We start from the raw sequence: 14,549 nt of genomic DNA on the forward strand, positions 1-14,549 counted from the left end.
TCCTGAGAACCCGGCTTGAGACGTTTTGACAGCCGACCGTTCTGGCACAAACTACTCCAGTGATGGAAGAAAACCCTCCTCTCTCGCACCCCCTTCCCTCTTTGATCTGTACCTCTCCTGCACTGTCGTCTCCAAAGCAATTCTCCAGAGCTTCTGTGTTTCTCTCTAATTGCCATTAGAGAGAGCCGAGAATCCTTCTCCTTTGCTCTTCTGTAGGGTTCCTAACTATTCTCTTTGACTAAAGTTACTCACTAAAAATTAAAGGGGCTCCGAGGATCAAAAGCTGTGTGTTTTCAGAATGGTGCTGGCACTTTTGTGGGGGTCCTTTAACAGTGTGAACAGTGAGGGGCAGGAGGAGAGGCAAATGCATGTTTCAGCATTTTCTTGGGGCGGACTTCTCCCAACTACAAGGGAGCCTCACCATGTGGCCTTTTGTTAAGCCTGTGGCCTTCTCGAAAGGCCGCCTCTTGCATTCTGCCGAATGCCACCCTGCAGTATAGCGTGAGGAAACCCATACTGACCTCACAGGCTCGCCCCTTCCTCTTTCCCCCATTTATGAAATGCATGGCAACTGCAAGGAAAAATCCAGGTTTAATCTGCCTTCTCAGCTTCATTATCTGGTCCTAGAAGTGCATACAGTGGTGCATACTTAATGGAAGTGATTAGCAGGCTCCTACTTCAGCATCAACACAAGCTTCCTTAGAAGGCGGGTCGTGGTGGAAGGGATTCAGTCTGGGCCAGGCACTGTTCTGGGTGCTTGGCTGACAGGAGCTCATTGAGTCCTCCTAATAACCTTAGGTTTCATTTGTGTCTCCATTTACGGAGGAAGACTAAAGCCCAGCGTAGGTAAGTAGATTGCCCAAGGCCAGGGTCAGAATTAGAACGGGAACCACGCAGCCCGATTCTAGAGTTCAGTTGCTTACTACTGCATCAGCGTCACACCAAAGAAATGATCTGGAAGAAATGTAGAGCATTTGTTCTTCAAGGGCTTTTAGCTCAGCAATTAGATGGTTGAATCACCAGAAAACTGAGCCCCAGGCTTTAAAGCTGGGTCCCCATGATTAGGAAAGAAAGACGGGAGAGAACACTTGTCTTTGGAGTGCAATAGACTAGTTTTGAACTAAATTCTAGTTTTACTAGTTACGTGTTTTAGGCCTGTTAGTAATTTCTCAAGTCCTCAGTTGCTTAATCTTTGAAGTGGGCACATGATCACAGCATCTACTCGGTAGGGTGCTCTTGACGGGAACTTTGGTAATGTGTTCAGAGTGCTGACCGCAAAACATGATCACTTATCTTTTGTGGAAATAGAATCGTGACCAAATGAAGCAGCTGGGGGAGGGGATCTATTAAAGTGAAATTGTTGAGTAGAAGATACTCAGATGCTGAATTTTCGACAGGGCAAGTCAGTGGTCTGGATTCCACCAATAGATGAGGTTTTCTGCAAGTGTCCTTAGCTTGTGAGGGAGGAAGCATTGTAATGCCGCGTGTCAGGTGCTAACTACTCTGCAGGGAAAATTCAAGTTGTCCCCAAATCTGAATTACAGCAGGGTCCCAGTGTGTCACATCTGCTCTCCCCTCTCCTGATTCTGCTTCACAATGCATAAACTGTGGGGCTAGCATTTACTAATCTCCTTGAGGTCCTTAGAAATGCAAAATCAGTGTAGCCATGGGTGGGGACTTAGGAAAAATCAGGAAGATGGTAATGCTATAAAGATGTGGGGATTCTCAGGGTGCCTGGGTGCCTCAGTGGGTTGATCTCTGCCTTAGGCTCAGGTCATGTTCCCAGGTTCCTGGGGTGGAGCCCTGCATAGGGCTCTCCGCTCAGTGGGGAGCCTGCTTCTCCCTCTCTCTCTGCCTGCCTCTCTGCCTACTTGTGATCTCTCTCTGTGTCAAATAAATAAATAAAATCTTTCTAAAAAAATATAGGGATTCTCCTGGCCAGCCAAGGGTCAACTGCACCCACGGAGTCTGATGCTGGGGGTGGAGGGTTAGGGGAGCGAGACGGGAGCAGGAGGTCCCGCTGGGTTGTGACATGAACTTCTTCTTGCCAATGCCAGAACTTCACTTCAAGTGAAATTATCCAATTTCTACCTCCAGATGGAAAGTTCTCCTTTATTCTCTCTTTTGCCACAGGAACCAGAATCGTACTAACTCAGCCTCTCTCTCTCTCTCTCTCACTCTTAAAGCCGTCCTTAGAAAATGAGGGGGGGGGTGGGTATCCCCACATGAGGAAACCCATCTTTTTATGTAAAGCATCCTGTGTGGCACATTGAGGGTTAAATTTCTGTTGCAGAGAAAGAGTATCAAGTGGCTTTCCAGGAAGATATAAGCCCCAGTTTAGAAACTGCCATTTCTGAAAGGTAAGCCCAATGTACATTAGTTTGCACTGCTTTCTAAGAAAGGAATAACTTGCCGCTCCCTGTGGCCGGGGGTTGGTTCGCTTCTCTCTGTCAGTCTGCCTGTCCGTCATGGATACAATGTGGATATCAGGGCGAGGACCTTCGGTCACAGTTAATAAAAATCCCGGGAACACGACAGAGATCCCTTTTACTATAGATCCATTTTACAACAGCTCTCCATTTCTTCGGTCACATAAATCAAAAGGCGAGTGTTTATCTTATCATTCGGAGGCATCGCTTCTCCCTCTGGGTCCTAGCCCCTCCCCTCGTGCCAGTTTCCAGCCCCCCAAAGATGCTTTGTGCCAGAAAGTGCAAGTTGCTCGTTCTGGCTTTATTGATTTTCCCTCTTGGTCTCCTCCTGGCTCCCCCCCAAAGCAAGCGAGAGCAGAGCAAATGGCCCGGGTTCTCCCCCAGTGCCTGACTTGCGTTCACTGGGAGGAGAGCCGCAGAGGGAGCGCGCGTTCGGAGCGGGCTGCTCTCGCTGCGACCACAGGCTGGCTCGCACAGGCTGTCCTTCTCCTTCAAAACCGTGCATCCCCTCCCCGAAGCAGCAGGCAGTGTGCCTCCATTCAGCCACATTTGGTATGCATGAGCACGGCTGCAGGGAGAGGGGAGGTGGCTTTCTTAAGAAGGTTCCGTGGCTCAGGCAACGCCACTTGACTAGTCTCCCAAGTTCCAGCAAGCCTCAGCCCTGATGGAATTTGCAGGTGTGGAGATGACCATGGGATGCCAAGGCCGTGGGGGACCGTTTGTTTTCTAGGCATTGCTCAGGGTTGCAGTTTTTGGTTCTCCCGGTGGAATTTGGAAGGGGTCATGAATCAGACTGATGCTCCTCGTCCCCTAAACTGGACCATCCGGAAGCTGTGCCACGCGGCCTTTCTCCCATCTGTCAGACTTCTGAAGGTACTGTAACTTGCTGCTTTGAATGGCTCTAATTGTGCTTTTCAGGTCTAAATACCCAACTTCGCACTTGGGCTGGGACACACCTTTTGGGGAGCACAAACGCTTATGGTATTGGCTCCATTGCCTAAGGCTGGAGAGAGGCTCTCAGCGGTCCATCGCCCGCCCCCACCCCATGGTGTCAGGAGGAGAGATGGTCTGAGCCACGTTGAGAATGAGAGTATGATGGCAGAGAATGGGCTGCCTGGGTGCTCTCCCCCTTCAGCCCCCCGCCCTAAACATCCCTGAAATAGAATTAATTAACTTCTTCGGGAGGGTGGGAACCGTAGTGGGAGTGAAATCTCTTACTCCTGGGTGTTTGGCTCTTCCTTGTGGTTTTTTTTCCCCACCCCGCTCCCTGGGGAAGCCCTTCGACCCACTTTCCCTTTAAATGGAACCTGAGAGAACAAAGGATTCTCCTCACATTTTAAAAGCCCCGTGTCCTTAGGTGGTCGCTCAGGTAAAGACAAAGAATGAATCTCATCAGTGGGTGACTTCTTAGGCGTCCTTGTTTTTAGAAAGGTGTGATAATTTTCATCTCCTACCTGAAGCCCGCAGTGGGAAAGTGTTGTTAAATATATGTTGAACGTAATCCTTGAGCTCCTGCTCTGAGTTACACAAAAGAATGGGACTACACCTGGGCTCAGAATTGTCACCTTGTGTTTGCAGCACTCCTCTCTCTGGAGGCCGGTATGTTAAAGATCCGGGAAAAGTCCCCACAACTGCGTAATAATTCATCTTCATCATCTGCCACATAGGGAAGAAAAATCCCATGAAATTTAAAAGGTGCAGAAAACAAGTATTTTTCCCTAGAGGAGAGAATGTACTAACACTTATTTGGGAAAAGTAGGTGTCTCTGGAAGTCCCACATCCACGTGAAGTGAAAAAGGCAAAGTTCCTTATTCTCTTTTCCATATTAATATGATACTGTGATTTAATGACCACTGGCTATTGAGCCTAATTGACCACAACGGAGGATTAAGGAATTAGTCCAAAATAAATGACACTTGCAGCATTTTTTTTCTTTTTCCTTTTTTTTTTTTTTTTTTTTCTTTCTTCTTTGTTAAGGCTGTGGTTTGGTTGGGTCAAGTTAGATATGGACAGTTAGTTCTGTGCAGCTAAGCAGCTCACAAGGGAGCATTACCCACGGTCCGAGTTTTCTTTATCCTGTCCAGCAAAAACCCCATGTTAACTTTGACAAAGGCTGCCCCATGTCCTGTTCAAAGCCCCACCATAATGTTGTCATGGCGATGGTTTCCCTCCCTAAGAGAGTATTGAGGAGGAAAAGCCAATTTGGGAATAAGGAGTGGGAGAGAAGCGTCCTTGGGTGTAAGTGTTTTTGCTGTATAGGAACAACATGTGTGATAGGGCATGAGAGAGAATGAGGCCAGGGAAGGAAACAAATGCATGTAATTTTTCCTCCAGAATCACTGTTGAATCAAGGGTCTGGGGCAAAAGATGTCTTGGCAAATCCAACAAGGACTGAGAAAATTGACTCTAGCAATCCCATGTGCAATGAGAAACATTTTTCACTTGAAGTCATTCATTGGCCCTCCCCCCTCCCCCCCCAATAATGCTTTTTAACTTACATAATGACCTTCTTAACAGGCATGTGCAAAATAGCACTCTCAATATATTATTCATTAATACTCTAGTTTTTTTTTTTAATGGAAAACTTTATTCGTCATTCCATAGTCACAAAACCAGCAGAGAAGTATGTATCTGAGGTAGATTACTTATTTTGAGAACAGCTGTTGTCTTTTTTAATGGAAAACACTGTTGATGCTCTCTACCAGCAGGCATTGTCAATGTTATACCAATACTGTGATTGGTGTACAGTTGGCTCCTACCATGCTTTTTTAACATGGTACTTTATAAGAATTCATCTAATAAAGTGTACTGATGAGTGTCCTTCTGAGTCTCTCAATACATGAAAGACAGGATGTGTGTTACTAGAGAAGTTCCTCGTTTCCAAATGACATCTGTATTTTTGAAAGATCGTACCTATCCTAGGAAACTTCAGATAGTGAACATATTTCAAACTCTTTAAAAAAAGAAAGTGACACCAGATTCTTCCAGCAATACTTAAAAAGAAAGGAAAGCTACTTTGGTTTATTCAGTTTTATATCACCAACGTTCTGGATATGGATTTCATATAATTTTGTCCTCCTTTGGATTGCTGCTGTCTTACCTGCTTTGCTAGTCCCTGTGTATCCTTGCCCTGCTTTCGTATTTCCATTTATATATAAATTAGAAGTTCCTGAGTAATCCTTTGCATCTTTTGGTCTGTGTTCTTCCTGGTTTAGTTTATAAATTAAATATTTAGTAACTGTGATTCTTCACAGTTCTTTCTCATTTCCTTCCCTCCTTTCCCAGTCTCCTGCCACCATGGTGATTTAGTGGATGCCTTCTCTGGGCATCCCAGAGTCTATGAAATCACAAGCTAACAAACCCAGTTCTCCTATTCAACAGGTAATTTTTGGTCCCCTTCCAAGCATTTTTCTGATGTCATATGTTTTTTTTCCAGTGCTCTGACTTGTGGTCAGTAACACAGCAGAGGATGTGACGGTAATGGTCAGATTTTGCTAACCTCGGATCACTCACCCTTTCTCACAGACTGGGCTCAAGCCACCTTCCCTCCCCGCCCTCTCCTTGAGAATGTATATGTTCCTTTGCTAACTTACTTCAGTACCATGTTAATATTTAGAAATGGTTTTATAATCCTATTTTCCCTATTTCCTAATAGAAACAGGATACAAAGGAATTAGAAGGGGAAGGCTGGCATCTGAAGCATGAATTAAACTCAATGAATGAATGTTGGAATATACTTATTATTCCTTCTGAAAACATCTCATTTGTTGCTTTGTCCATCTCAGAGCAAATTTTGAACATGCCAACCAACTCACATTTTGAATTTGAGATTGCACTTGGAAATAACATTTGAAAATGAATTTTTGGACAGGCTCGTGGTAATGATAGCCAAAAGACAGAGGCTGTTTTCAAACGGATACATTTCAAATGGGACCCTGTCCAGACTATTTCTCTTCAGTTGTCTTTTGCTTCATTCTTGTGTTTTAAGATATCATCTTGCTAATCACAAGAAGTCAAGTTAATTTCAGTGACAGAACGTTCTTAGCATATTTCATATTCATTATTAGGTCTGCCTCTGCTTTTGTTTTATTTGGGAGATTTTTATTTTGGTGACTTAATGATGAATTTGAAGATTAATTTTAGGGTAGAGAGCTTTGTATTGATGTCTCAGTGGACTTATTGAAGAGAAGGCTTCTGAAAATGGATTGCTCTAGGGGAAAGGGAAGCTCTATACTTTGAACAGATTTTAGATACAAACATTTAAGTCAGTTTGTCCTTCAAGACCAAGACCAAGACCTATCATTTTAGGATATTCTGAGTTTTATACTGAGAAGGAATCTGCTTTCGTACTTAGAGCAATGTCAAAATAGATTAAAGAAATTATATTCTGGAGGGTTAGACCTAAACACTGGATCCTAAATGTGTTTTGTTTCTAACCACCTGTGTTACCTTGGGTAACTTACTTAAACTCTTGGTAACTTAGTGCCCTCTTGTTTAAAATGAAAGGTTAGGTCTTGACTTGGATCCAGTGCTAAAATTCCACGTGGTAAAGGCCACCATCTTCTGTGGGTATGAAAGGACATACTCTCTTAGTTTGTCTGGATTGGATATTCAAATAGAAGAGAACTAGAACATTCAGCAGCTCTTAAAATCATAGAGGGCCCTAGCTGCTAAGCTAAGATGTTTGATCATTATCCTGAAAATGATGGAGTACCCCAAAGGGACGTTAGCAGACTTCCAGATTGAGGCATTAAATACATTGTTCCTGCTATACTGTCGGGAATGGATTGAAGATGGTAGGATCAAAAGCTTGGAGGTCAAGTTGGAGACCCAGACAGTTGATGAGGAGGTGGGCTAAGGCAGTAGGAATGGAGGTAACATAAACAGGGTTTAACACTTGATTCATTGTGGCGAAGGGAGGAATTGAGGCTAAGTTCTGAGTTTTGATCTTTGTGCCTCGTTGGTTAGAGGTCCCCCATCTGAGAAGAAGAGTCTTGAGAAGGAAGGACAGACCTTCTCATTTTGTGGTTCCTCTTTGTTGAGTTAGAAAGGGGATGTCAGTTCTTCTAGTGGGATTGAGAAAAGAAATAACCCCATGTCATTGAGGAGTATGAGCCCCAGTCACTGCTTGATCACAGAACACTTTAGTGTGAATAATATGTAATCAGGAATATCTCTTCTAATATTTTTTTTAGATTGTATGCATAGTAAACTGCTAATTTTTTGGAATCCAGTCAAAAGGCTCACGTTTCTCTCTCTTCTCCTTTCTTTCATAGTATTAGCCAAAGGATTAATGAAAGTGAACTGGGTCACAAAAAGGAAGTAATTGAGAGTAGTGATCAAGGTAGTCTACCAGGTGAACATAAATTCTGCTCGATTACTGAGGTTTTCTACATCTATAATTCCTTGTAAGAGTAACCAGTGTCCATCATGCTGTCCCTGAATCATAGTGAGATCCTTACAACAAGATGAATTGAGTCTGTCTTCTGTAGTTGATGCCAGGCATTCTGGAAATTGACTTCCCTTTGATGGTCTCGAACTTGTAGGAAACAATTAGATTGAGATTTCTTTTTTTTTTTTCCTTAAATTTCTTTTTTAAGATGTTATTTATTTATTTATTTGACAGACAGACATCACAAGTAGGCAGAAGGGAGGAAGCAGACTCCCTGCCAAGCAGAGAGCTCGATCCCAGGACCCTGAGATCATGACCTGAGCTGAAGGCAGAGGCTTAACCCACTGAGCCACCCAGGTGCCCCTAGACTGAGATTCATTTCAATGTGTGTTTTAAATTTAACACTTCCAAGGTCTCCTTTTCACATCTAAAATCCCGAATTTTTACATGGCACATAGAGGAATCTCAGTAAACCAGACTGTTTTTGCTTAGCCAGGACGAGGCACTCCTGAGCCACCTCCTCGTGAGCAGCGGTTGAATTTCCAGCACAGGACAGAAAACACACACCTGTTCTATCTAGACATGTCGGTGAGCCGTGGCGAGCAAGGTCAGGGAGTGTCTGAGGGGCCGTTCCACTAAGTAAGTGCCTTCAAGATGAGACACTTGCAGAATCAACTGCTTTTAGGCCAACACAGTGGGTTGCCAGGGAAAATGTTAAGGGCTACTAATAAAGAAACTTCCGGCTTTTCATCTCGGCAAGCCAGCCTCATATTCTCTTTAAGAAAATGAGAGAGAGAAGAGAAAAAAAGAAAAGAAAAATGTGCTCAAACTGAAACCCAGGAGAGAGAGAGAGAGAGAATCTGTCTGGTGTGTTTCAGATGGTGGCTTGATTCCGGCTGCCGAGCACTCACCATGTGACTTGCCTTTTTTGTGAAATGTTCCTCAGGCAGCCTGACGGAAATTCCTGAGGCAACAAGAAACCCTCCTTGTCTCTCTGGAGAGCTCTGTCTTCTGGGGCCGTCTCCCACAGGAAAAAGGCTGAAAGTTGTGGTCGCTGGGGAAAGAGGGAGAATGTGGCTGGGAGTCTGAGTCCGGGGCCCCCTGGCTCCGGGATGACTTGTGGAGTCCCAGGCAAGGTCTGTCTCCGGGGAGAGGGCTCTGTCTTGCTGTAGACCGGACTTCTGGCTGCTCAGGCGAGCACTGCCTCTCCAAGTGGATTTTCCCTCATCTTGTTGGAGTAACCTCAGCTGCAGGTGGCTAGATCGGGTCCTTTCTTCCTCTCTGTTGCTGACAGGGAAAGGAGTTTGACAGCTCTGGCTGACAAATAAAAAAAAAAAGTATTCAGTAAGTGTTTATTGAAGAGTAAAGAAACAGTGCTAGTGTGTGGAATCCTGGGGATGCTTAGGAATCCCCTGGAGAGCTGGGGAGCAAATGCCCAAGTCCACCCCCAAATTAGTAGGTAGGTGGTGGGCCTGGGAATTTGCATTTTAACAAGCTCTTCAATGATTCTGATGGGAACAGCTCTTAGAAGGACCATACAAGGAGAAAAGCCGACACAGATTCAGCTCAGCTGGAGGGAAACTAGATTAAATGCCCTTTCCTATGCCGGCATCTGGGCAGAACAGATTTTGTGATAGTCAACAGTGAGAGCAAAAGGTTTTAAGTAAACAGTTCCCAGGTTTTCAGAATTTAATCATGAGCAGTCATTTATAGATAAAGAAGCAAATTGAGTTCAGCTGCCCTGTTTTGATGGGTAGATGACAAAACAGTCTGGAGGAATGGTTTTCCCTCTTTTTGGGTTTTGTTTATTTGTGTATTTCTCCGTTTTTGTCTCAAGTTGTTCTCAGTCAAGTGACATCGGATTTCAGATGTTTCCGTTCTGTGGAATTCACCCGGAGCTTTGTGAACCGGAGCTCCCAGAGACGGTGTGTATGGTGAGAATTCTGCAGTGTCTTGTCTAGGCCCCCTTTATCCTTCCCCTGTGCCCTTCGGATGGCAGAGGTCATTCAAGTGCATGTTCCTTTGATTCCAGTGGAATGTGGTTGTACCAAGTGAGTCGTGGCCTGTTCACTTGGGGGCCAAGCCAAAGCAGCCATGGCCAATGTCTACAGTGGTAGAGTTGCTCCCCACTCGCCCCACCCACTCTACCCTACAGCCTTCAAAAACCAAGGAAAGAGGAGAATCTGGACTGGAACTGGGAGGGGAGGAAGAGAACATTCGGGGCTTTCATTTGGAAAAACCCTTTCAAAGTTAAAATTAATTTTATACTTGAAATTTTTCTTAAAATAATTCCCAATATTCTTAAATAAGGAAAGCTGAGCTGAACAAATTTTTCTTGGCCCTCAAGCATAGGGGAAAGATACAATAATGTAACGGCTGTGATGAGTGGGGGCAGACCTAACAAAATCTCTAGGAGAGGGATATTGCATTTTTCTGTTTATCACGCATAATTTATTTTTAAAAACATTTGGAAATGCACAAACCAGGGGCTGCTCTCTACCTCCATTTTCAGAGGCACATGCATAGGAATTGCAGATTTGGGATAGAACTGATAATTTTTACTTCTTCTCCCCCAAATAATTAAAGATTTTTCGAGAGTGGATGGATGGATGGATGACTAGGAGGGAAGGAAGGCAGGAGTGATTCTATTTATAAATCTGTTAACAGCAACACCTTCTATGTTCAGTTGCCTTGGAAGAAGATGTATCCACCAAATGAACCCTTGAAGCGTTTCTCCAAGTGTGGTCCAAGACTCCCGGTTACAGAATCCATTTCTTGGGATTCCACCCAAACCAACTAAGATCAACACCGGGAAGGACCTTGAGCATTCGCATTTTAACAAGCAATGCAGATGAACCGTATGCATTGTAATATTTCGAAACTCTGTCTTCTGAAGTGTGACACTTAAGTAAAGAGACATGGACTCATTAAAATCATGCCTCTGGTAGGACCACACCTCAGTATCTGATTTTCATGGTTAGAAATTGAGCACACAGTCTCTCTAAGTGTATATAGGTATATAGGCCCATAATGTTTCCATATCTTAAAAGTCCCCACGTTCCTAGAGCATTGGATGACTTTCATAATTGTTTCTTTTTTTTTTTTTTTAAAGATTTTATTTATTTATTTGACAGAGATGGCAAGCAGGCAGAGAGGCAGAGAGAGAGGAGAGAAGAGGAAGCAGGCTCCCCGCTGAGCAGAGAGCCCCATGTGGGGCTCGATCCCAGGACCCTGGGATCATGACCGGAGCTTAAGGTAGAGGCTTAACCCACTGAGCCACCCAGGCTCCCCTAAGGGATCATGGAGGGAGCTAGTTTGGGTATTAGAAATGTACAGTAGGTAAGTGGTATCCTATAATAAAAGAAAACATGGGGAGGGGCGCCTGGTTGGCTCAGTAGGTTAGGCGTCTGACTCTTGATTTCTGCTCAGGTCATGATTTCACAGTTGTGGGATCGAGCCCTGCTTTGGACTCTGCACTCAGTGGGCAGTCAGTATTTGAGGATTCTCTCTCTCTTCCTCGGCACCACCCCCGCCCCCCCAACTCTCTTTTGCTCTCTCTCTAAAAGAAATCTTTTTTAAAAAAATAAAGCATGACATATCAACCTCTGTTTACGTGAAGAAACAACATACTTACATGGTTTCAGCTGCAGCAGACTTTAATAAGTCTAACATTTGCTCTAATCGTTCAGCCATTGCTGAATTAATTGTGACTCCTTTATATCTGCTGCTTCTCCTTCTGTCTCCCGTTTACCGTCACCCATTCCCCAGGTTGTCTGAACTGCAAAACCTGGGTTTGTGCCTTTTCCTTTGTTGGCTCTCATCCCTGCCATTAGCAGCCAATTAGTTCTGCCAGGTTTCCTCATAAATATGTCTCTGCTCTACTCCTTCTGTCTATCCATAGCTCCCAAGATTAGTCTCTTTTCTTGGATCCAAAATACTGTAGTTGTCTACTTCAAATTGATCCTTCCCACAGTCACCAGAGTGGTCCACTTGAAATGCAAGTAAGAGTAGGATGCTGCCATATTTGACATTCTTCAGTGGTTCCCTTTCTCATGTAGACTAAAATCTAAGACCCTTGTTGTGGTATGAAGCATCCTCATTGACCAGTCCTTTGCCTACTTCTTGACCTTTATATTTTGTCTTTCCTTCCTAAAACCTCGACATTCCTTCTAGCTGGGCTTTTTGCACACGGTATTTCTACTACCTGGGAAGTCTGAGTCACGCCTCCTACCCAACTCCTGCCCATATTTTAAGACAGAACTCAGGTGAGCTGGATGAATTTAGGAAAAATTTCCCTGAATCCCCAAAACCAGATTAGGCTCTACTTGTATGCACGTCCCTAAAAATCAGTGGGCATTTCTATCTTGCTTTTAGTATGTTGTAATATTAGTTCTTTCATCCCATGGGATTCATATTTTAGACAATTTGGTGTGTGCATTTGGCAAAGAGTTGAGAATATTTTGAGTGCTAGGTGAATTACAGTTGATTGGGGAAATGTCCAAGTAGATAACTATGCTCTTGATGCAGTTCTCTGAAGTTATTACACAAAAGAACTAAATGCTATTACAGGGTCTTGGCATTTTTGTCTAATTAAAGAAAACATTGAGCTTGAGTAGATATACTTCGTGTGTTCCCCAAATTGGATGATTAATTAAGGAATTGAACCAATAATTAATACTCAGTCAAAGTGATGCAGAATAGAATTACATACTCAAGAGAGAAACTGTAAATAGATAGCACCTGATACCTGCTTTGAAAATACTTGCTGAAAGAGAAAGTGAGAGATTGTAATTACCTCATCTATCGATTATGTTGGACAAAGGACATTCCTTAATTTAGTGATGTAAGAGACTTTAACATATTACCTTTAATAATGTTATTGGATGGGTTACCCTGTGAATTAGAGGCAGTGCTGTTCTACATAGTTGTCTTGCTGGGCCATTCTTCATTTTTTATTTTTTATTTTTGAGAGAGAACGAGAGCATGAGAGAGTATAATCGAGGGGATAGGGACAAAGGGAGAGAATTTTTTTTTTTAATAAATTAAAAAATATTTTTTTTATAAACATATAATGTATTATTAGCCCCAGGGGTACAGGTCTGTGAATCGCCAGGTTTACACACTTCACAGCACTCACCATAGCACATAACCTCCCCAATGTCCGTAACCCAACCACCCTCTCCCTAGCCCCTCCCCACAGTTTGTTTTGTGACATTAAGAGTCTCTTTTGGTTTGTCTCCCTCCCGATCCCATCTTGCTTCATTTATCTTTTCCTACCCCCCCAACCTCCCTCCGCTGCCATTGCATCTCCACTTCCTCATATCAGGGAGATCATATGATAGTTGTCTTTCTCTGATTGACTTATTCTGCTAAGCATAATACCTTCTAGTTCCATCCATGTCATTGCAAATGGCAAGATTTCATTTCTTTTGATGGCTGCATAGTATTACATTGTATATATGTACCACATCTTCTTTATCCATTCATCTGTTGATGGACATCTAGGTTCCTGCCATAGTTTGGCTGTTGTGGACATTGCTGCTATAAACATTTGGGTGCACATGCCTCTTCAGATCACTACATTTGTATCTTTAGGGTAAATATCCAGTAGTGCAATTGCTGGGTCGTAAGGTAGCTCTATTTTCAACTTTTTGAGGCACATTCATGCTGTTTTCCAGAGTGGTTGCACCAGCTTGCATTCCCACCAACCGTGTAGGAGGGCTCCAAAGGGAGAGAATCTTAAGCAGGCTCCACACTCAGCACAGAGCCCTACACAGGGCTCCGTCTCATGACCCTGAGATCATGACTTGAGCCAAAATCAAGGGTCAGATACTTAATTGACTGAGCCACCTAGATGTCCCTTGCTTTCTTTAAATGTGCCTCTTGTGAGTGTCTAGAGATAACGGTAAGATATAATCCTATTGAAGTATCCTGACATTTCCATTTAAAGGTAAATGTGACTTAGAATTTGTTTTTCTGTTAGCATTAGGTTATTTTTACTATATCAGCTGTTATGGATACAAGTCAAATAGAAGTCTTAGTTTATTAGTCAGTAGTTTACCTGATAAACTACTGGAAAAAATAGATCAAAGTCAAAATAAATTTTTTAGGAAAGATACCAGAATCATTAGAAAAATTATCCTAGTACTGGTTGGCTAAGATCAATAAAAGAAGTAGCTGGAAAGAAAGTAAAAAAAAAAATTTGTTTTGCATCATCTCCATGCTTTCCCATCTATTTTCTGGGATAAAGAAATGAATAAAAATATTTAAAAGAATGAACTATTATACAGGCATCCGTAGAACATATTTGCTCTATAGTGCTAGTTCAGGAGTGAATGACATTTAAGCTCTGGAAATTTAAGTTGTAATTGCTGAGTGCTTTGGGCCAGCCTAGTGATTTCCCTTTAAAACAGGGTTCCCCAATGATGATATTACTGACATTTTGCCCTGAATAAGTCTTCGTTGTAAGGCTTTCTGTCCTGTGCATTGTAGGATATTTAGCAATATGTTTGGATTTATTGACTAGATTCCAGAACCACCTTCCTCCCACATCCCATTGTGACAATCAAACATGTCTCCATACATTGCCAAATATCCATCGGGGGACAAAAATCACCCCCAGTTGAGAACCAACGCTGTAAACATTACCTCTTGAAGATGAATATTTTAAGAGCTGGGTAGGTAATTGATTTTACCAGCTTCCCAACAGAGACCTTCCAGTGATGGGA

At 43.2% G+C, this 14,549-nt stretch overlaps 1 protein-coding gene across 19 annotated transcripts in view; it reads left to right on the plus strand.

Moving 5' to 3' along the window:
- Window positions 1–14,549, plus strand: part of TRPM3 (transient receptor potential cation channel subfamily M member 3) — a 785,382-nt gene that overhangs the window by 289,220 nt on the left and 481,613 nt on the right. For 2 of the 19 annotated variants that reach the window (XM_032308282.1, XM_032308287.1), the window contains exon 1: window positions 2,438–3,302. The exons of 9 other annotated variants lie outside the window; for them this stretch is intronic. In XM_032308282.1, coding sequence (XP_032164173.1) covers window positions 3,126–3,302 — 177 coding nt within the window. In that variant the 5' untranslated portion in view covers window positions 2,438–3,125. Of the gene's footprint in view, window positions 1–2,431; window positions 3,303–14,549 lie in introns of those variants that run through there. 8 more of the 19 variants (XM_032308291.1, XM_032308295.1, XM_032308286.1 and 5 more) reach the window with 5 other exon arrangements.

Source organism: Mustela erminea, chromosome 12 (genome assembly GCF_009829155.1).
Source record: "Mustela erminea isolate mMusErm1 chromosome 12, mMusErm1.Pri, whole genome shotgun sequence".
Lineage (NCBI taxonomy): Eukaryota > Metazoa > Chordata > Mammalia > Carnivora > Mustelidae > Mustela > Mustela erminea.